Source organism: Gigantopelta aegis, chromosome 9, assembly GCF_016097555.1.
Source record: "Gigantopelta aegis isolate Gae_Host chromosome 9, Gae_host_genome, whole genome shotgun sequence".
NCBI lineage: Eukaryota > Metazoa > Mollusca > Gastropoda > Neomphalida > Peltospiridae > Gigantopelta > Gigantopelta aegis.
Genome location: NC_054707.1, coordinates 33,148,291 through 33,172,913, shown reverse-complemented (window position 1 = coordinate 33,172,913; position 24,623 = coordinate 33,148,291). Strand labels below are relative to the sequence as shown.

Genomic DNA, 24,623 nt, shown 5'->3' with positions numbered 1-24,623 from the left:
AACCTATGTATTCCTTAGAGCCACTAACCAAAAAAACAGCGACATCAACATGCCGTCTTTGTGGACACCAAGAGAGGGGTGTATGCTGTTTCAAGAACACTACGTGGTCCAGAACATATCATAAAGAAAATGATGGGAACTAAAACCCATGTGGAGTGCGAAGTTGCAGACTGCAGGGATGTTTGCCAGATCGAGTGGCGCAGTGGAAATACTGGGTATCTATGCGACAACATAAAATGAACCGAGTTCTCAACATTAGGGACTTTTATGTAATATTTCGAATGAGAAACTGAATGATATGGTTTCTGAAGGATTTCTGACGGACGCCCATCGAAACAGCTGTGTCACTCTTTTGGATTCAGCCACAAATCAAAATATTCTTGTCAAACTTCCCCATCGACTTCACTGCAGCGATAGATTTAATTTTTATAGTGTTTACACTGACGCAACACGATGGTGGTGCAAGTTAAGGAGGACGACACTGACAATTGACACATCGACATCGAAAGTGACGTGTAAATGCAAAAGGAAACACTGTGAACATCAAGGACTGGTAAGATGTTGGCTGTTTCAACAAGGACAAGATCCGACAACCATGAATGACATTCTCGAATGTGAACCAGTTGACAACTTAACAGATTGCTCCGCATATCCCCCGACTGGACAGGTGTTAGAAGACACTCTGACATATATGCTTGACAATAAAACAGTAGACAGTGAACATTTACCTACCTTTGACAGAAATGTATGCCAAAAACAGCTCATGCCTTCTGAAACAAGAGTGCAAATCATGCGGTAGCTTTTTGGAAGACCCTCAACTTATAACATGTAGAGCTACATTGTGCACCCTTGACAGTGACCCACTACACTTTTATGAGACATTCTACAGAAAGTGTCCAAGCTGCAAGATGCCATATAGATACCAGGAAGTCAAAGACGGCCTATTTAATTACGTCGACCACTTCCTGATTTCTTTTTCAGTTCTTTTGGAAATCAGGGCTGGCCTAGTTGTATGTAATGATCTGTTCATTGTTATTACCAAATATTCAAAATACTGATACCATACTAATGTTCTGGTGTATACTTCTAAAACACATAATACATACATGTAACATGAATATATATATTCGCCAACACACACACTCACACTATGTATGTTTGTATCATTAATATATTTATATATAATTGCAGAATCACACAGAAATCAATAGAGTAGTCTCAATGTTAGAATATTGACTAGGAATAGAACTGAAGCATCAACTAATAGAAAACGCCTATCTCTCGTTTGAAGCACTTGTGTAGCATGGCTACAAGTTCTTCTGCATTGGATGCTGCCATTATCCGATAATACTTATCCACGATCTGACCAAAAGGGCTGTGTTTAAACATTCCGTAAACGAAGTTCAAGTTCCAGATGGACCCTGAACCTGAGGTGGATGCGGATGGATTTTGGCAAAATGTAAACTAGGAAATAGTCGCCCGAGGGTTTCTACACGGAAAACCTAACCCATTTGTAATGAAGCCTGGCTACCAAAACTGGGCTCCATACATTGGACCAAACACCAGGAAAAGCTGATACCTGTACAATACTGAGTTTGCCAAAGTGAAGTGTACAGAATCAGAGGACCATGAACCAGTGCCAGAGGAAATCCTGACTGATCATCATCGGACTAATACTGTTAGGAGTACACATCAGTCCTGAACTTAGGATCTAAGGAGCAGTCCTGAACTTAGGATCTAAGGAGCAGTCCTGAACTTAGGATCGAAGGAGCAGTCCTGAACTTAGGATCTAAGGAGCAGTCCTGAACTTAAGATCTAAGGTAGGCCACTTTGTTTTACAGATATTGTATTATACTTAAAATTTTGTGCTTATTATTTTTCAGTTTACACTTACATTATTATCATAGTTCTACTTGCTTGTGCTACTTAGTTGCTATTATAGCACTATCAAAAATGGAATCCAACACCGCTACCCCCAAAGTTAACCAGGCAGAAGGGCCTAGCCTGCAACCCGAGAGCAACGACATTATCAAGGTACATATTATTGTTGAAAATGTAAATAGGATTGAAACAAGACTCCCCCAGATCCCCCATCAACCCCAAAGACTACCGCTACCCCACGCGGTACCAACCGAAAAGCACCCGCAGTTAGAGTAGCAACCAAAACCACTATTGATACTGAGGTAGAATTTGTTTCAGCTAATCCAAAAACCAATGACATAGACCAAGCCATTAAGCTAGCCCACAATGTCTTCTAAGACAGCAGAGAATGCCCCAAATACCAAAGAGAAAGTGCGAACTCAACCAGGAGGAAAACGCCAATGAACTAGACATTATTCACCCTGAGGTGCCCGTAGCGAATAAATTCCAAGTTCTCAAAAAAAATAAAACGCATGCGCCCAAACCAAACACGCAAACAGGAGTAAGACAAGTACTCTTCAAGGGGCAAAACCCCACGTTCTACGAATACATGTTCTGGCAGAAAACAATTACAGATATGACCGACATTAAAGCCACTTTTTATCACGCACAGACAAACACCGGCGAAGCATTTATTAAAACGGGACGAGGCAGCTCTTAAAGCGCTCGGTTCTACATTCCACATTTTCACCAGCCCGAGCTCAGACACGATATCGGTGGTTCAGCTCATGTCGGTGACCATAGCACCTGGTACCCAGACTATGTTCACCAACGCGAGATCTAACCCACCGACCAAAACACCAGGTAAACCGAACTTCAAACAAACCAAAGCAGCTAGCGAATCAATTCTAAATAACATGAAAGAAAGCTTAGCCTGCTTAATTCCAAAAGCACAGAAAAAAATGGTCCCCCCCCCATGTTGCCCAAACAGTGTTAGTGTACCTAACAAAGCTACGCAAGCGGACCACACAGAAGGCACCAAAAGCACCACGTCCGCCGTAAGTAAAGCACCATCAGGTACAGACGCCATCTTTTCGTTTGGAAGCCATACCACTGTTGCAGACAAACACCTTTTACAGACAAACACCTTTTACAGACCTACCATGACAAACTCGACAAATTATGATTACGAAATGGATTGGAATTAGTGACAACATAGATGACATATTATAGTTTTCCCTAGCTTGTTTTAGCATGGCGCAGCACCATGCCTCAATAGTCTAGCACCATCTTGCCTTAATCAGCACTATGCTGCCCTGAGATTAAACAAGCCTTTTTTAGTAATTAATTCTAAAATTGCCTTTATAAAACACCCAAAAAGGTATTATTAATGAATGCCTTTTATAAATTTTGCCATTCATTTATTAAAGCAAACATATAAATTACATTAATGTTTAATTCAATTAATTTTTGTGTATTTTTTTGTGTATTTTTACTGAAAAACAAGTTCCCCGAAAATGGTGAAAATGCCCCATAAATGTTTGGTCTACCATGCCTTTCCTAATTTCTAGGGAAATCATTATATTAGATGGACACCAAATTGAAGAGGAAGACTTGGAAATTAGACCGGACTGCCTATCTTCATGCATTCTGAACACCAATGTCAAACAGCCATTGATGTCTTGAGATAAATGGGTTTGTCTGAACCAGACAGTACAACGGAAGAAACGAAAACAGACCTGGACATGCCATGTCTGCAACTTCAACATTACTGAAGGAGAAATCAGTATTTCACACCGTTTGCTGTGAATGCACCGGCTTGAAACAGGTGCCTAGGAAGACAGTTCCCAGTGTAATTAATTTGACAGGGCAAGCGTAAGAAGCAAGCGTATGAGTGCATGTAAGTGTGAAACAACACAACTCTGTTTCCTTGCGAAAGGAAGGAAGGAAATGTCTTATTTAACTACGCACTTTAACACGTTATTTATGGTTATATGGCATCAGACATATGGTTAAGTACCACATAGATGTTGAAGGAGGAAACCTGCCGTCACCACTTCATGGGCTACTCTTTTCAATTGGCAGCAAGGGATCTTTTATATGAACCATCCCATAGACAGGATAGCACATACCACGGCCTTTGATGTACCAGTCGTGGTGCACTAGCTGGAGCAAGAAATAGCCCAATGGGCCCACCGATGGGGATCGATCCCAAACCGACCGTGCATCAAGCGAGCGATTTACCACTGGGCTATGTCTTGCCCACCCTCCCCCCACCCGGGAAAGGAAACATAAAGAAAGAAAGAAATGTTTTATTTAACGACGCACTCAACGCATTTTGTTTACAGTTATATGGCGTCAGACATATGGTTAAGGACCACACAGATTTTAAGAGGAAACCCGCTGTCGCCACTTCATGGGCTACTCTTTCCGATTAGCAGCAAGGGATCTTTTATTTGCACTTCCCACAGGCAGGATAGCACAAACCACGGCCTTTGTTGAACCAGGTATGGATCACTGGTCTGTGCAAGTGGTTAACACATACCCATTGAGCCTTGCAGAGCACTCACTCAGGGTTTGGAGTCGGTATCTGGACTGAAAATCCCATGCCTCGACTGGGATCCGAACCCAGTACCTACCAGCCTGTTGACTGATGGCTTAACCACGACGCCACCGAGGCCGGTCTGAAAGGAAACATATTCGTAATATGGTTATCAAGAGTTGTGTGTGATCACTAACACTACCTCGTCACGTACTGCTTTCTAATTTGTGCATTCACACTGTGAAGAGAACTGACTTGAGTATTCAAGAGGGGTAGTGGTTATATGAACTACTGAACTGTCCGGCAGAAAATAAAAAATGACCAGAGTTAAGTAAAGAAGTTTAAATAATATTTGGTGTCACTGAAAGTTGCAATATTAATTTCCATGTGTAAATAAGGATGTTAATGCAAATACAAATGTACTAAGTTTAATGAAATAATTACAGAATTTAATGTAATGAAGTGAAATGAAATATGTTATGTGAAATTAAAAAAAATTCATCTAGTTCTGCAAATAAAGTTTTAAATTAAGAAACATATTTTTGTGGATGAAGAACACCTGACATTTGACATTACACACATAAAAAAGACAATGTTTTCCAGATTGTTCACCGAAATCCATGGCTTCTGCCAAATACTGCTGTTTACTTTTATATTTTTCAATCTACGTCCGACTAGATGGATTCGTTTACGATCATGAAGACGTACTTATGCCACCTGTGGAATCCTGACATCACAGAGTTTTCATAATTTAGAACTATGTCTCCATTAATAGATTGAGATTTGTAAATGACATACATACTGGTAGATAGAGAATGTGAAAAAGGGTAAATATCTGGTACATGTTGGCTGCCATCGGCACACCGTTGTTCCACTAGCCTGCTGTTTGCTTGTAATATACGTTTAATTAACTTCCAGGTATATATCGGTCTTAAATATGAAATGAATACTGAGGTGTACATAGAACAGATATAGGTGTACAAATGTGAGCTTTAATCTTTCAAGCTATACTTGTCCAGCATTCGATGAGAGAACATGTTTCCCAGTACTATTTTTACCTCTTAAAAAAAAAAATTTTTACTGGGGTTTTCGTGTCGGGCTGCAAGTTATTAACCTTGTAAATAATTTAAATGAATTTAATTAAGTACTGTTATGCCAAGTGTGTATTTATGTATATAGAGATACAAATATATAGGTATAGATATATAGATAGGTTTATCTATTACAAACACCACCTACAAATTATACTTTACTAACAATTACAAAACACTGTATAAATTAATGTTTAGTCCATCATGAATTAATATTTAAAACTGCCCTGACATATCGAAACACAATGTTCAAAAAAGAAACTGGGATGAATTATTGCCAATATTTTGTCTTCACATATAAAGTTTCGTCCATTTTTTTTAGTCTTATATTTCTTTTTGTGTATTTACAGTTGGACCATACCTTTATACCAGATGGGTTTTTGAAGTCAGACAATGTTGACGGCCAGAGACACCTCATATTAGGAACAGACTGACAGCGTGAGTTACTAGCTAACGCCAAGACCTGGTACCGTGACAGAACATTCAAGGTAGCCAGGAAACCAATCTACCAACTGTTCAGCGTGCATACTTTCATCAGACAAGAGGACAGCATAAACCAAATACCTCTTACTTTGTGTTTGATGTCAAAAAGATGCAAAGTTGACTATAAGAAGGTACACATGTGGCAGACATGTACTTTCTATAATTATAACATAATAAACTTAGTTTTGTATTTCATGTCCCATAACTTCTTTTCTTCAGTATATTTCTTTCTGTACTTGGCTTGTGTGATCAATTTCAAATTTCATGTTTTACCTGTGTGGTCAGTGAATACCTGTGACATCTCTTTGTTTCTTATACGGACTATTTTCATGTGCTGTCTGTGAAGACAGTGTCTTTAGTTTTGATTGGGCTGCTGACCAGGACATGATCAGCTGATGTTAGAAGGTAGCCATTCTGCATTTATTGAGTTATACTGGATGGTGGTTTCCTTTGGGATCCTGATATTTTGGTGTCTTGCATCTTGACATAAGAATTTATGTAAAGGTTAGTCTAACTTAATATATTAAACACATGTTATATTAATATTTTCTAAATATAATGCAATAAATATAATTAAAGTTATAAACAGTAACATTAGTAATGTTATTAGCAATGTTGAAGATAAACTTATAAGTTGGGTATTCTGCTTAATATTTAAAGTATCTTATTTATTATTAAAGTTATTCCCTTTATATTATACACGCTTCTTTTCCTTTGAGTATTTGAAATTAATAATTGCAAAAGGGTTTATCTTAAAATATGTATTTTATTTACTCCGTTTAAAAGAAGTTATTTTGACTTCAGGTTTACAGTAGTACCTGTAGTCTAAAAGTGACGGTGGATATGGTTGAACAGAACATCTTAAACCTCACGGGTTTGGTAATATTATCTCATTTTATAGTATCAACTAGTAGTAAAAGTGTTTTCACTATAATTATTGTACATTTACCTATTTTGTCATTTTTATTGACCAGAATGTTACATATCATTGTATTATCATGTTTATATGTCAATTATGGTAAGATTAATTCGTAACCGTTTAAATATGCATATACAGTTTAGATAGTCGTATGTCATTAATGTTTTAAATGAATAATTGTATGTATTTCGCATAATTTTTTACCTTAAATGTATTTTTTTAATACATATAATAATAGTATGATTTTGAAATGAATTATTGTAAATACATATATTTTCAGAATGATAATGGTTATAACTTATACTGTATATTATATATTGTTATTTATTATTGTAGAGATGGGTTTCGTCTCCGTGATCTACAATAAACTGTGCAAAGCTACATAATCGGTATAATTATCTGCACCGAGCACCCTGTTACACACTTAATTTGTATATTATTAAGTTGGTTTACCTAGATATACCTGCATTGATATATTATATTTATTTGTAATGTTTATTATGAATTTCAAATTACGTATTTGTATTATCGAATCATTGTACTTTCTATATAAAAACCTATTGCTGAAATGATGAAACATATGATATATTAAATTTGTCTTTCTTGTTCTTGCAGGTCTTGAAAAAACTGAAACGGCACTTACCACATGCACCAAAACTTGAAGTCGTGGCGGATTTGGCAGTTTGTGTCAAGTGTATTTCCAGATGTGTGGATGTGGATTTCACTGGGCCCAGGCAGTGAACCGGAAAGTTGGCGAATTGGGATTGCTTATAAATATATTATGTGCATATTCAGCAAATGAAAAAATTACGGTGGATATGAAAGAAAAGGAATATTGTACAGGTGTGTGTGAAACGGCGAAACAAATAGTATATATTTTTAGTGTGTGTGTGTGTGGGGGGGGGGGGGGGGGGGGGGGGGGGGGTTGGTTTTCTTGTTCTTACACCATTGAACAGAAACGACGTTATCAGGTATTATGATGTGGGGGAAGTAACATTTTAATTCTACTTGAATGACTGATTGCAATCTAATCGAAAATAATACATATGAAACACAATATTTATTATGAAATGATGACAGTCCATAAGTTGATCAGCCAGGCCCTGGCATTGAATTTTCTGCTGGCAGAACACATCAAACCGGCCTTAAAATACATCGAGCGGACCTAGGGCCTAATTCACTAAACTCTCGCAACTTTGCGATCTCGCAGTGCAATGCTAAAAGACTTGCAAAGAGGATGCTTTATTGTCTAGCAGAGCCTAAGAGATATTTGTGAATCGGGCCCATGGTTGGATAATGATACCTGGACACCTGCAACATGGAGAGTCTTCAAACAGGCAATCCGAACCTACAACGATGTTGAAGGATGGCACAGGAGGCTCAACGTAAAGGAAATTGTAGATTCAATATTTGCCGACGTCAGTTTGTAAATACACTGTGGAAAATGTTAAATGACATTAAGGTTAATGCATTAAGTGTAATTAATAAGATCCTGTGTGCTTTTGGTGGAGTTTTATTTTTGGGCATCTATGTGGGTTTGATTACATTTAATAGTGAAAAGAGACATCAGTGAATTGCAGTCATAACATATAAATAATGGTCTGGGAGATATTAAAGTGCTCATTTAAATAATGAGACATTGAACCCCATATTTATGTGTGTGTGTGTGTGTGTGGGGGGGGGGGGGGGGGTGTTCCAGCCATCCATGTACATCTTGGTTAAGATGCTACATAAAGAAGCATATTTTGTTCCAATACAGTGCAAAATGGTTTCTGAAGGTAAACTGACGGCGTTGCTGAAAGAAGACTGGCACACTACAGGCGAAGTTATTCGTTTTGTGGGGCAAATACGAAGCAGGGCAATTATAATTGAGCCACCTCATGAAAGAATGTGCCAAACTTTATGGACTTTAGATGTATTAATTGTCAATGAATTTAAGTGCCAATATAATTTTTTGGAAATTATAAATATTTATTTTGTTACAAGATATTGAATATAGTTAATGTAAATTATTACAGCAGTATGCAGTTTATCCTTTCAAAATATTTACACATGTACATGTTTGTATTAATTCAATAAAAATTCACTGCAGCTTATAATTAATGAAAGCAACAAAATGGGTTATTAAACATATATACACTTTGGTAGTCTTCTGGCCGTGTTGTTCACAAGAGTCCTGTACAACAGCAATAGGATTCGCTGGATGGAAGTGTTGTCTGTATTTCCTGGTAGCACGATTTGCTGGTCCAGTCATTCGTCATTCCTAAGCACTGTTATCACGAGTTGTCGTCGCCTGTCCCTGGTAAAATAGCAGGCTGTAGTCGTCCTTCTGTTGGTGAACGTCACATAACGTTTTTGGTGACTGCCGACGTTGTAGTTTGTTGTATTTGTCTGCAGAAAGAACCGGTGCCAGCAGTATATCACTATTAGTAGATTTATTAATGTGGGACCGTCCATGGGTTTCGGTTTCGATATAATAGGTGCTTTTGGAATGCACCTGAAAAAGGCTGTTTACCAATCAGGTATGAAGAACCTGCAACATGACACACCTACATGAGAATTAAGCATTGATGACATTCATAATAAATCTGTTTATTCTGGATTCTTACGAAAGTAAAATTCCACGTGATCTGAAAATGTAAATCATACATGCAGCAAAGTTCGATGACTGCATCTAAAAATGCATATGGGAGTGTGCAAAATTGCCTAAAAATAGGATAGGGTTGCACTAAAGCTAATAAAGAAAGCTCGGCCCATACAGATGGGTCAAGATCACACATTCACATCGATACAATGGTATCTTTATGGGGGCAAACTAATACCTTTGTGAGGGCGAACTGGTTATGCACGTCGGGGCAAAATGACATCCTAATTGGGGCGAACTGGCTTGGACGTGAACTGGCTTGGGGGCGAAACGTCTGGTACCCACACATGAGCATACTGGGTAGCGCCGTCCACATCACATGGCCTAGCTATAGCCTACCACAGACCGTGCTGTGTTGAGTCGGTGCTATACATAATTATACAGGGCCGCGGGCGGTAATCTTTTGGATACGTATCTTTGCGTGAACACTGGTAAATAGTCGGACCCCTCTCGCCAGACTGAGACTTATTTGTCCCGTTACAACGTGTCATGGTATGGTAATTTAAATTTAAATGGTGATAAAAGTTAAATGAATTATTTCATAAATACCATTAACCCAAGTGGTTCCTCTAGGATTAGCAGAAAACTTTTGTCGTCTTCGAGGTTCTGCAAGCATGGCCATCTCCACCGGAACTTGTAAGCGGAAGTGAAAGAACTAGTTCGAGTGCCGTGCAGGGCTCGAGATTGCAAAATGTCCTGCTGTTATTATACTCTTAAAAAAAAGAAGTAGGGGAACCTGAAATATTATCAACACACCGAAACACATTCCATAGTTTGCACACGCATCACGCAGTTGCCCCGTACACGTGCGTGGGGTGTCATTCTCGATTTTGACAATTTCCAGTAGAGTCCATTAATCACTGTGGAACATTATTTCTGTCAATCTTTTTCATTCTGTTGATCCTACAGTTGTTATTGTTTTATTTTTAGTCATTTTTATTGTTTGAATTTGCGATTTACTGATAAAAAATGTCAACTTTCAAATTTCACTTCTGACTCCAATCGTCCTTCAAGATCTTTGGTGGTCATAAAACCTACTGTAATACTGAACTACCAGTTCCGAGTTCGTACTGTTTGCCCAGTTAATTCATTATTATCATATAACCATTCCCCGCAGTTTTTATACCTTACAATTTTGGCAATTGTGAATTCTTATTAGAGTTCCTCTACTTTTTTGAAGAGTATATTATTTAAAAAACAAAACAATTTTAATAGCAGGAAAACACAAATAAAGAAAAATGTTTTATTTAACGACCCACTCAACAAATTTTATTTACGGTTATATGGCGTCAGACATATGGTTAAGGACCACACAGATATATAGAGAAGAAACCCACTGTCGCTACTATCAAAACAAATATGACCAGTTAAGACAAAAATATGGCCTGCCGCAAATAAGACACTATGTGAGTGGAGGGTTTTGGACAGTGTGCGGAGAATTACGACCTGGAAGTATTATAAAATTAATATATATAACAGAATCTCGAGCTCAGCCTCGGCTAAATAGAAGACCGCTCTTTCGAGCCCTTCATATATGAGTTTAACATTATCGGCAGTAGGAATTAATTTGGTACATTGAAACGATTAGTGCACAGTATTGCGAGTGAAACACTCGCCTCTTGTCCAGCGCCCATATTTTCGAAGCTATCTTAGCGCTACGAAATCGTGGAACCATCGTAGGGTGTGACGTCACTACAACGCACGCCATATTGCTTCGAAAATATGGCCGAGGCCTTTACAATTTGTGGGAAGAAGATAATTAATCAAATGCTATTAGATGTCAAACATTTGGTAATTTTGACATGTAGTCTTACAGAGGAAGCCCGCTACATTTTTTCCATTAGCAGCAAGGGATGTTTTATATTCCACAGACAGAATAGCACATACCACGGTCTTTGATATGCCAGTCATGATACACTGACCCTTGTATCATGAACGTGGCCTGTTCTAATTGTTAATGACGTCATTAGCTTTGCGGGTGTTATTTTCATTTGATCCCGGGAAAAAATGTAATTATCATTAAAGGGACACACCCTAGTTACGGCTAGTTGTTAACCATTACGGCGTTGGTTTTCGCTATTAAACCCATTTTTTCATAAATAAAATTGCACTTTACTTACCGTTTATTATTTAGAATATACATTTCCATTCACCTGAAGTGTTTTTTGGTAATCCTGGTAATCCTGGTGTTTGTAATACCACAAAATGCATTTTTTGTATTTCTGAAAAAAGGACGCACGTTTGAGAAAAAACCGTTGAGCAGACACGGTCTAATCTATTTTTAAACGGGATATTTCCATTTCAATGTCACAGACGTTGGTATACCACGTGACCGTTATCATTTTGGTTTGGTTTGTTTTCTCGTGCACGGTTCGCGCAATCAACATCCGATTTGTTGTTGTTCATTTGTGAGATTTTTCTTCACAGTTCGTGAACATTTTCAGTAACAATAAAGTTCAGACAAGTAAGTATCTCAATACAAAACGTTACAAACCCTTAAAACCAATAATTTTGCTAAGTCCTACGATATCTGGAGAGGGGATACAACCAGGACAGAACAGTTGGAACATGTCCAGGAAAGGTGAAAAGAACGCACCCCAAGTCTGTGAAATTTGTCGTGACGTAGGCATTGTTGTGCTTCGAGCGACATCTACCGGTGACATCAGAATACAAACTTTCAAAATTATTTCAAGCAATTGGGACATGGGGATTCCCATGGTATTTATCGATATAAAACCTGCTTTTTCACTCCATTTGATAAAAACGTGATCTAAGTGTGTTACAGGTTTGTAGATTAACCAAATTATAATTTATTTTCACTGGATGGAACTAGGGTGTGCGGCTTTAACCAATCACAATCCAGAACACACTCGCCATCAGTTTACAATAATCCATCAGCACCTTCCGATAACTATTCTGCTGGATCTGAATTCTACAGTGCAATACGTGGGTGTGTGGGTGTGGGTAATTTTTGGCATGCTTCCATCAGAGACCTGTTCAAGCACGCCTGTCGTGGGTACAACCTCTGATTTCGCCAGAGAGTCCTGTCCAAGATAGGAGTGCAATACTGTGTGGCAAGTTATTTATATAAAACAAAGCTGATTTTTAAAATAGTGACACGGGGAGGGGGGCTTAGATTTGGCTTGGGATGGACGAGCCTAAACCTTGAATTGTTATAAACAGGTAAAACGAATTTTAGCATACATCGTATCATAAGAGTATTTGCCAGAGGCCGTGGTTTGCATTCTTGTCTGTGGGATGCTACATCCCTTTATACTAATGGAAAACTGTAGCGGGTTTCCTCTCTGAAACTATATGTCAAAATTACCAAATGATTGGCATCCAATAGCCGATGATTAATAAATTAATGCGCTCCAGTGGTGTCGTTAAACAAAACAAACTTCGCTTCCAAACGTTAAACAATTGCGTGACGTCATTTGTCATTGTAACACAATGGTAATATTGAGCTTAGTGGGTAGAGTATTCGCCTGAGGCGCAATATCTTTATAGGATATGAAACGAGCTTCCATTTCATATGAAGATTATATTCCGAGTGAAATAATTTTCTGTGTCTCGAGCTTTAGCAAATGATAATAAAAATTGTTTCACACGATGTAGGTCGTTGTTGAATTTGTGGAAGTCATTCGATGTCATCATGGCGTAAACAGACTGAGCGTAACCCAGTGGTAAAGCGTCTGCCTGATGCGCTGTCATTCTGGGATCGATCCCCGTCGGTTGGCCCATTGGGATATTTCTCGTTCCAGCCAGTGCACCATGACTGGTCTATCAAAGGCTGTCGTATGTGCTACCATGTCTATGGGATGGTGCATATAAAAGATCCCTTGGAACTAATGGGAAAATGTAACGGGGTTTCTCTCTAAGACTATATTTCAAAATTACCAAATGTTTCACACCCAATGATTACTAAATCAATGTGCTCCAGTGGTGTCGTTAAACAACACAAACTTTGACCTTTAACTTCCATGGCGTAAATTGATTGTGGTGTATGGTTTTGGAATTAGCAAGGCGAACATAACTAGTAATGTAAATACATGCTTCTAACAATGGGCCCCCCTGCCCCCCCCCCCCCCCTACATTCTTTACCTCATCACTACATTTAACCAATTCAGATGTATAGTTATCGTGATACGTTTGTGTTGTGTAAATCAAATACGGAAACAAAAAGGATGTTTATTTAACGAAACCTCAGCTCATTAAAACAATATACATGCGCACGCACTCGAGCGTGCACACACACACACACACACACACACACACACGTGCCCGCATATATATTTGTTTTCTTAGATGGTTGTTTATACTGTGGAGGCAAAACTTCGTTTCGAAGCGTCAAACATTTGTGTTAGGTCATTTGTCGTTATAACATAAGATTGAGCTTAGGTTCCACTACACAGATGTCATTATCTTCCATTGAAATCCATGTTAAATTGCCCCACCTCAAATGAAGATTGACAATATAACGGGTTCTCGTTGGCATTAACAACATGTGCCATTGCGAACAATTGTTTTATAATTCTTCCCCAATTACTAGAAGTGAATATGTGAACCAGAACATATGACACAATTAGGAACTACAGTGGGCAGAGTGCTCGCCTGAGGCGTGACCAGCGGTCTTGTAGGATATGAAGTCGATTTTTTTTTTTTTTTTTTTTTATAATAAATAATAATAATAATAATAATTGGGTTTTTTTTCTCTCCACGTCCCAACCAATGGCCAATAATTCTTAGATCGTTGTTTATGCCGTGGAAACCAAATTTACTTCCAAACGAAATAGCATTTGTCATTGTAAAATAATGGTAATCTTGAACTTAGTGGGTAGAGTATACGCCTGAGGCTCAGTATCTTGTAAGATATGAACTTAAAGCCTAGATCACATTATACGACGCGACTCAACTGGACGGTCGCGTCGCGTCGTGGGCCACGATCGCTGACCAATCGGTCGTGTCTGAAATCCTTTCACACTATACGACGCGACTCAACTCAACTGAAAACAAAGTCTTGTTAATTACCCCTCTTTTAAAAATCTAAGATGAGTCCAATAAGACACTGAAGAGCTCGGACTGCCGTAGTTGACATGATAATGTTAAAACGACATCGTCTAAAGTGACATGGTACTTGTGAATGGTGTTTTGTTATACATTATTGATGCCTGTCCCCAGCGACAATTCATTCACACACGTACCTGTATCTGTTTCAAATCGAAATAATGTACAATTTACATTGTGAGAGAGAGAGAGAGAGAGAGAGAGAGAGAGAGAGAGAGAGAGAGAGACGGGGAGAGAGAGAGACGGGGAGAGGGGAGGGAGGGGGAGAGTCAGTCACAGACGCCTTAAGTGAGTGGCAGGAATCTGAAAATAATACGAGGGACAGTTAATACATTACTGGAATATCCAATTGTTGGCACCTTCCGACAGGACTAATTTTCTTCTGATCATGCTGACCAGTGAGGTATTTCATTCATGAGACAATACTTTCAAAATGCTTTAAATTCACCACTCGAGATCTATCCAAGTAATAAGAATCCCCAACTGTTCACTAGTAGGAAAAAGTATTTTAAAAGCTCCTTTTCAGACGACCTCCTCCCATAATCGTGTGATCTTCTGTAACGCATAGGCCACTACTCGAAAATTATGTAACATTAAATGCATAAGCTCTCTCAAAAGACATATTGACTAATATTATAAGATTTTTTATTTATGTCTGTTTGGTAATAATACCACTGGATAGAAAATCATCAGTTAAAAAACACAACAGCAATGATTAGCTGCATTTTAATTTATAAATAAATATGATAAAATTATTTTTAAAACATGATATATAACTCATGACAAACACCATCTCCATTCCCATGTTTCGTAACACCTCCATAAAATCCCTTCCCCTCCCCACTAGAAGGTTACTTAGCCTAATTCATGAACGGACCCTTGTACGAGGGGTCCACTTAATCTGAGAGATGAGACTACGGAATTAGTAACGAGTTAGTATTTACCGGTAAGTATAACTGGGTGTTTGCCATATGCATACTTATCCACAAATAGGTTACCCCCACGCACACACGCACACACACACACAACACACACAAAATTCCAAACAGAAAAGTAGCAAAAAAGATAAGAAAAAGAAGGAAAAAACCCAAAAAGACAACAAAACAAAACACAAATTTAAAAAAAACAAAAAACCCACCACACACACACTAAATTGTCTAGTAACATGACTTACGGTATGCTTTTTGTTCAAATGCTTTCTGTTTATTAGCAATGCTCTGGAATAAAAAGGTTCCACTCAGGGTCCGAGGAGAGTATTTGAAGGGGAAAGGGGCTATAGGGAATTTGAGGCATGCTCCCTCAACAAAAGTTCGACTTTCAGGCGTTCTAGCACAGCATTCTCAGCCAGAGAACAATAACAGGGGAAATGCGGGAAAGAGGCATGGGTCCTGCCCCCTTCCGCGTTCTGCACCTATAACATCTTCTTTTCAAATGTGATGGTTTCGAAAAATGACGACAACATGATATTTATCTTTATCAGAATTCCGTTATGGTTTCCATGGACGCTTAAAATAATGTTTTAATAATACTGATCAACACGGCGTAAATACCAGCTTCAATATGCCTAAAATGTTATATCTTTAGAAAATGTATAAAAAGCAGTACAGTTCACTCTACGACTCCTCTGGTGACCACAGTTAAAGAAACAAATGTTGCGAACCATTCTGAATTGTGTTCTTCATTTTAGAAGAAAAAAAATCTCACATACCATGTTAATCAATGGCAAAACTCGTTTGTTTACATCGCCCAGCCTGTTTTCATAGTTATGCAGGTGGCGCTACGGTGGTGACTGCGAAGGGGTCTATTTCTCTGTCCAGAATAATTCCGCCATTGTAACTTTTATGTCACATGATGAAATGTAGACATTCCATTGGATACCGGTAGACATCAGTTGTATAGCGTCGTGTAAACCGTTCACACTACACGACGCGACAGTCGCGTCGCAGACCCGTTCACACTATATGACGGCCGTCGTCTGCGACTGAACATGTTCGGTCGTGTCAAATGCAGTCGGGCCGACTGAAAATCAGTCGCCGACGGCTGATTTTTCAATACACACTACACGACGCGACTCAACTGTTGAGTTGAGTTGGGTCGCGTCGTATAATGTGATATAGGCTTAAGACATTTATCAGTTCCAACCAATGTACCACGACTTTTAGAATGCCCTAGAAGCCAAACTTCGTTTTCAAACGTCAAACAATTGCGTGACGTCATTTGTCATTGTTACATCAGGATGAATAGAAGCTTAGTGGGTAGAGAGCTCGCTTGAAGCGCAATGTCTTCTAGGATATGAAGACGACGGTGGTTTTCGTCCCAAACAATGCTGCATGATTGATACATCAAAGCCATGTGTATACTATAATATTAATACTCTGGAATTAACAAAGAAATCTATTTTATCTATTGATTGATTTGACTGGACTAGATTTGTGGACAACGTGTATATTGTTGACGTGACACTGACTATTAGTGCGTGTCGTAAGGAATATAAAGTGCGTGCTTGTCTTTTCACTGTACATTTTATTTTTAAAAATAAGAGTACTGCAATTAAATATTTTGGAGTAATTCAATCTATACCCTGAACTCTATGAAATAGAGAATCGTTTCAGACGAGCATGTGAGCAGATAATCTTACTTAATGCTGCTAGAAGACCTCCAGCTTCGGGCATTCGGGTCCTAGTTGGAGTTTATGGGTGTTTAGTTAGAACCACTCCACGGAACAGTCCTACCCCAATGTCGTATATAATGTAAGGGGTTAGTAGGGGGAGCAGATTGGTTCCATTCACCCCCAAATATGAATATAGTAAATAAGTATAACTGTTATTAACAAAGACGAGGTTCAGGATCTGAAGGGTTAAATAATGGGGTTAAAGATATATAAGTAAATCAGAACACTGGGGTTTCCATATATGATAATTCATCCCCAGGATATATAAATCACTATACAATATCAGATAGTTATAGCCCACAGGTATAGCCCTAATATTTAGCAAAAAGAGAGAACAGTTATATAAATACATGTTCAACAAAAGTATAGGCTAATCAAATAAATAGCATTAGTAACCAAGCTTCAGCTATCAAACCAAATACACATAATCATTAATATCAACATTCTTCCATAATATTATTAAACTATGGCTTCAAGAAGAAGTAACATGAATAAGACATTTGTAATCATTCTCAACCCATATACATTTGGCCGGCACTAATGCAAAAAGTTAATAATACAAAATAGATTATTTCTAAACACGTGGTAAGAACTGTCACTCTTTTATTAGAAGTGCATTTTCACTTTAATAGTATCCTCATGATCTTCTTCTTCTTTTTTTTGCTATGCTAATTATGTAGAGTTGTGTAAGTTTCTACTCTAGTATATTGTATGTCCTTCACGTAAAAACAAATTGAGAAAGCCATTGCCACACAAAGACAAACACATTAACCAAAGGTCATTCAACTTAAGTCATTTAATTCCAAGCTGAGACCAATGTTTATATTCCAGCTGAGGATTTAATAGATATCAGTGTCAAGCTGGTCATCTACTAAAGGAATGACCCCAGGTTATTCTGACCAGTTCCCAAAATTCCAAGTGCTTTGTTCTCTTGGATAAAAAGATGTTGATGCTAATTAGGACACACACCATAATCCCCTACTGAGAGACAGAGAGAGAGGTTAAATGCCAACTGTCCCCTAGCAGTAATGTGTGATCATTTGGTGATAAAATATATTTTGCTCACTCTTTCCTTTCAATACTAAAAGGTCTTTCATCTATTTTATCCCAACAAAACATTTATAATAATCAAACCATTAACCTCGTTAATGAATACATATGTATGCAATATCCTAATATTAATTATTCAAGTAATTACAGAGATGAGCCTTTTTACTTTAAAAAAGGCATCTCTATTTAAAGGCATACTAAATATGTGTCCACTAAATACAGGTTTTGTACTGTCTACTTGGACATTCATTTATGAAAATGACTGATCACTTATGTACCATTTTAAGTACAAATTATAAAAATTATAATATACATAAAGTATGTGAATGAACAAACTAATATTTAACAATTCCAGTATCACTTACCCCACACGACTAGCGTCCAAACCTGAACAAAAACAGTCGCGTTTTACAGATAAATAAAGGAAAGCAAAAAGGTATTATTTAAATCTTTTTAAGATTCCCTCTCAACAAGAGTTAATATAAATTGCTATTTTAATATTAATCTAAAGCAGCGGTTTATCTATTTTGAGCTAATATATTCAATAAAATCGCGCCAACATATTTAATGTCAAATAAAAGCTCCCAAACTATATAGTGCAAGAAAAATGTCGAAAATTATGAATATGATACATCATGATATGGAACCTTATGACATCTTTGTTCTTCCTTTCTTAAATATTATGGCAACTAACGGGAAATAAAATGATCACTTAATAATAATCGTTAATAAAACTTTGGGGAGACAAACAAATTTTATCCATTATTCATAGATAAAATACTATAACCATGCATTCAATCTTATAAAAAATATCAATAGGCCTAGCTTGATTCATAAATAGCAAATATACTTCATTATAACTAAATGTCAAAAAATAAATAAAAATGCTTACCTTGATTGCCTGGTGACCAGAGTGGAATGCCTTATGTGAGATTCACACCAAGAACAAATAACCTTGGCCCTTTTCCACATATGGTCATGTCACATGACCAGGAAAAGCTGTCCTGAACTTTGTTTCAAAGTGTCAAACAATTACGTGACGTGATTTGTCGTTGTAACATAATGGTAATATTGAGCTTAGTGGGAGAGTATTCGCCCGCGGCGCGATATCTTTTTTTAGATATTAAACGAGCTTCCGTTTCATATTAAATTTATATTCCGAGTGAAGTAATTTTCAGCGTCATGAGCTTTAGCGAATGACAATAAAAATTATTCGATGACGTAAATCGCTGTTGACTTTGTGGAAGCCATTCGACGTCATCATGGCGTAAGTTGATTGTGGTGTAAGAGTTTGGAATTAGCAAGGCGAACATAACCAGGGGCTAATTCACAAGGGTCTCTTAGGCTCTGCTAGAAAACAAAGCATCCTCTTTGCAAGTCTTTTTGCATTGCACTGCGATATCGCAAAGTTGCGAGAGTTTAATGAATTAGGTCCCAGTAGTTTATAAGCATGTTTCTGACAATGGACCACCCTGTCTCTGTTTATGCTGTTGAAGTTAAACTTCGTTTCAAAGCTTCATACAATTGCGTGAGGTCATTTGTCATTGTAACATAATGGCAATATTCAGCTTTAAAAAAAAAAAAAACAAGCAAATTATCTTGTAGCATATGAACTCGAGGGTTTTGGGGTTGAGTTTTTTTTTTTTTTTTGACGTCCCAACCAGTGTCCGACGATTCGTAGCTCATTGGATATATACTGTGGAAGCCAAACTTTGTTTCCAAGCGTCAAACAATTGCGTGACGTCATGTGTCATTGTAACGTGGCTTAATGGTAATATAATGGGTAGAAGAGTTATTGTCTGAGGCGCAATATCTTGTATCATACTGAACGCTATCATCATTCTCTTGCTTCTGTTATATATATATATATATATAAAATCTTTCTTAATACATATTATTTAACTAATAATAGTAAGATCCTCATAATTTAACTATTTTGTTTTCGTTTGCATTTCAGGCTGTGTTCGTTGTATCTTCGTTGAATCAGCTTCCGATTAATCAAGACGATAATGGATACTACAAAGCACGTCATCGTTTTGTTCGTTCCTTAAAAAAAAAAAATCATAAAGAAACTGATGCAAAAGTCATCAAAAATCAAACAAATTAAGAGCAACTTTATTGGGACAGTCAGAAAATAAATTTTAATTCTCTCTTTCATCCGTGTTCCATTGTCAGTTTTCTCATCTTGGTGACATCTGCAAACAACTTTGTCAAGATATTATGCAGCACAGTGCTTATATCACAAGTGTACCTAAATAAACAATGAAAACAACATGGAATCTGTATCAATATATTAGCAGCAAGTGATCTTTTATATGCACCATCACATAGACAGGAGAGCACATACCACGGCCTTTGGTGTACCAGTCGTGGTGCACTGGCTGGAGCGAGAAATAGCCCAATGGGCCCATTGACGGGGATCGATCCCAAACCGCATCGAGCGAGTGCTTTACCACTGGGCTACGCACACACACAGTTAAAGTTTTTTTTTTTAACGACACCACTAGAACACATTGATTTATTAATCATCGACTATTGTATGTCAAACATATGGTAATTTTGACATAATTGTAGTCTTAGAGAGGAAAGCCACAATATTTTTCCATTAGTAGCAAGGCATCTTTTACATGCATCCTCCTACAGACAGGATAACACATACCACGGTCTTTGATATACCAGTCGTGGTGAACTGGCTGGAACGAGAAATAGCCCTATGAGCCCAGCGACGGGGATCAATCCTAAACCGACCGCGCATCAAGCGAACGCTTTATCACTGGGCTACGTCCCGCCCATGCATAGATGCTAAACCTCTCTTCCCCCCCCCCACCCCCACCCCCCTCAATTTCAAAATCCTAGAAGGCGACACTAAATTGTTTTGAAATTTAAAAATTCTTGTAGCAGACAATGAGAGTTAAAAGTTTGTTTTGTTTAATGACACCACTTGAGCACATTGATTTAGGCCTATTATTTATCAAACATTTGATTTTGATGTATTTATAGTCTTAAGGTTAATTTATACTTGGATTGCCGACCTCATGCGTAACTGAAAATTATATTTTTATAAGGTAAACGAAAAAGCCTTGTACGAAAGTTCACCAAAATTTAATAGGAACGGTAATAAAACCACACTGAATTTACTGAAAAATGGGGATTAAGTTTGAACAGAAGCAGGACTGGGCGAGAGTCAACTACTCGCCAACAAGAACAGGCGGTGAAGTATAAATCTAGCTTTAGCAAAAATGTACGATCGCATAGACAGGATATACTGTCGTGGTGCACGGACTCCAAACAGAAGTAGCCCAACGCGCCCACTGACGGGGATGCATCCTATATCAACCGCGCATCAGACAAGCGCTTTACCACTAGACTACGTCCCACTCCTACGGAGAACTTTACCACTGAAGTACGTCCCACTCCTACAGAGAGCTTTACCACTAGACTACGTCCTTCTCCTACAGAGAGCTTTACCACTGAACTACGTCCCACTCCTACAGAGAGCTTTACCACTGAACTAGCTTTACCACTGGACTACGTCCCACTCCTACAGTGAGATTTACCACTGGACTACGTCCCACTCCTACAGAGAGCTTTACCACTGGACTACGTCTCGCTCCTACAGAGAGCTTTACCACTGGACTACGTCCCGCTCCTACAGAGAGCGTTACCAATGGACTACGTCCCACTCCTACAGAGAGCTTTACCACTGAACTACGTCCCACTCCTACAGAGAGCTTTACCACTAGACTACGTCCTGCTCCTACAGAGAGCTTTACCACTGAACTACGTCCCACTCCTACAGAGAGCTTTACCACTGAACTACGTCCCACTCCTACAGAGAGCTTTACCACTGAACTAGCTTTACCACTGGACTACGTCCCACTCCTACAGTGATATTTACCACTGGACTACGTCCCACTCCTACAGAGAGCTTTACCACTGGACTACGTCTCGCTCCTACAGAGAGCTTTACCACTGGACTACGTCCCGCTCCTACAGAGAGCGTTACCAATGGACTACGTCCCACTCCTACAGAGAGCTTTACCACTGAACTACGTCCCACTCCTACAGAGAGCTTTACCACTAGACTACGTCCTGCTCCTACAGAGAGCTTTACCACTGAACTACGTCCCACTCCTACAGAGAGCTTTACCACTGAACTACGTTCCACTCCTACAGAGAGCTTTACCACTAAACTACGTCCCGCTCCTACAGAGAGCTTTACCACTGGACTACGTTCCACTCCTACAGAGAGCTTTACCACTAAACTACGTCCCGCTCCTACAGAGAGCTTTACCACTGAACTACTTAGCCTGATGCGTGGTCGGTGTGGGATTGATCCCCGTCGGTATAGGCCCATTGGCATTGAGCTATTTCACGTTCCAGACAGTACACCATGACTGGTATATCAAAGGCCGTGGCATGTGCTATCCTGTCTGTGGGATGGTGCATATAAAAGATCCCTTGCTACTAATGGAAAAATGTAGCGATTTTCCTCTCTGAGACATTATGTCAAAATTATCAAATGTTTGATATCCAATAGCCGACGATTAATAAATCAATATGCTCTAGTGGTGTCTTTAACAAAACAATTATATGTTTTATCACGGAACTACGTCCCGCTCCTACAGATAGCTTTACCATTGGACTACGTCCCGCTCCTACAGAGAGCTTCACCACTGGTCTATGCATTTCCTTCTTCTTAACAGCTTCATCTTCGCAAGATACCTGAATTTCTATATGGATATTCCGCATTATTTCCCCGCTTGGAGCGTAATTCTCTTTTTTTGCGCGGGATGGGGGGGGGGGGGTCGTTCGATTTCCGATTTCCTCCCCCTGGTTACGGGCCAGTGGTTTGACTTTCTTGGAGACGCGTTAATTTCAATTCTATAGAGATCTGGTGGTCCTAAAATGGAATCCCTGCCATTCTACAAGTAAAATTCACCACAACAGAATGGTAAAAGTTTTCAGGTCAGCTCATTTTGTCCTAATGGTATAATCGGGTTTTTTTTGGCCCGAATGAGTAGATTTGCTCCAGCACCGGGGAGGGGGCAGTTATACCCACCCCGCCCCGTCCTTTACGCTAAATTATGACCGTGCCACATAGCAGCACTCCGCTTTTCAAGATGGATAATGGAACAAATTCTGTTTACTTTTTTTTCTGAATTTAAAGGTTTCATTTTTCATTGTTTGGTTAGAACAATTATGTTGCATGGGTTTTTTATATTTATTTTAATAAAGATCATGTGAAGTCTCAACTGTCACTACCAAAAGTGTTTTCGTTAAAAATCTGTTACTCGTCGTCACCAGTCTGTTACAATGGTTGTTGACAATGTACTTGAAATATACACATGTAGTGTATATTTAAATGGAAATAAGAAGTTTGTTTTGTTAACGACATCACTAGAGCACATTGATTAACCAATCATCGGCTATTGGGTGTCAAGCATTGGGTAATTCTGACTCGTAGTCATTAGAGAAAACCCGCTACATCTTTCCTAATGCAGCAAGGGGTCTTTTATATGCACTTTCCCACAGACAGGATAGCACATACCACGGTTCTTTGATATACCAGTCGTGGTGCACTGGCTGTAACGAGAAATAGCCATGTGGGCCCACCGACTGGCAAATGGAAAGAAATTATGATTAAAACGTCATATTTATGTTGAAATAAATACAAATTATCGGAGCCAAAGAGTTTATGTACAGGGCGTGTATAGCCTAGACCGGAGGTTTCCTCTCTCATTTTCTGTCTAGTCCTTAACCATGTGTCCGACGCCATATAACCGTAATTAAAATGTGTTGAGGAGGCGGGACGTAGCCCAGTTGTAAAGCGTTTGCTTGAGGCGCGGTCGGTGTGTGATCGATCCTCGTCGGTGGGTCTGGTATATTAAAGGCCGTGGTATGTGCTATCCTGTCTGTGGGATGGTGCATATAAAAGATCCCTTGCTGCTAATGGAAAAATGTTGCGGGTTTCCTCACTGTCAAAATTACCAAATTTATGTTTGATATCCAATAGCCGATGATTAATAAATCAATGTGCTCTAGTGGTGTCGTTAAACAAACTTTAAAATGTGTTGAGTGCGTCGTTAAATAAATTATTTATTGTTTCGGAATACTTCGTTAATTCCGAGTGGTCGGTAAGATACTAGTCTTGATTGCTATGGACTGGTTTTTAGTCATTATTTTTCTGTATGTGCATCACTCTAGAGTCTAGCAAGCTAGGTTAGAAAACCAGTTAAATATTAGCTTACCACAGAACGATTGGTTTATTTCGGAAAGGTTTAACCAATAAGATT

The 24,623-nt window shown here is 38.6% G+C and overlaps 1 protein-coding gene and 1 long non-coding RNA gene across 6 annotated transcripts in view; one reads left to right on the top strand and one right to left on the bottom strand.

Annotated features, from left to right (window-relative positions):
- The window catches only part of LOC121380604 (PIN2/TERF1-interacting telomerase inhibitor 1-like), a 35,758-nt gene extending 16,401 nt beyond the window's left edge, over nt 1–19,357 (bottom strand). The window contains exons 1-3 of one of the 5 annotated variants that reach the window (XM_041509497.1): nt 10,089–10,173; nt 9,034–9,428; nt 8,199–8,330 (exon numbers count right to left, since the gene is read on the bottom strand). Coding sequence is in view for 1 of the 5 variants with exons in the window: in XM_041509495.1 (XP_041365429.1) it covers nt 10,089–10,161 (73 nt within the window). In the remaining 4 variants the exon portion in view is untranslated. Of the gene's footprint in view, nt 1–8,198; nt 8,576–9,033; nt 9,429–10,088; nt 10,227–19,219 lie in introns of those variants that run through there. The other 4 variants (XM_041509498.1, XM_041509499.1, XM_041509495.1 and 1 more) reach the window with 4 other exon arrangements.
- A 41-nt stretch (nt 19,358–19,398) lies between these two features.
- On the top strand, nt 19,399–20,482 carry LOC121380606. Its single transcript, XR_005958966.1, has 2 exons — nt 19,399–19,594; nt 20,285–20,482. It is a non-coding gene; the product is annotated as an uncharacterized LOC121380606 (long non-coding RNA).
- The last annotated feature ends 4,141 nt before the right edge of the window (nt 20,483–24,623 follow it).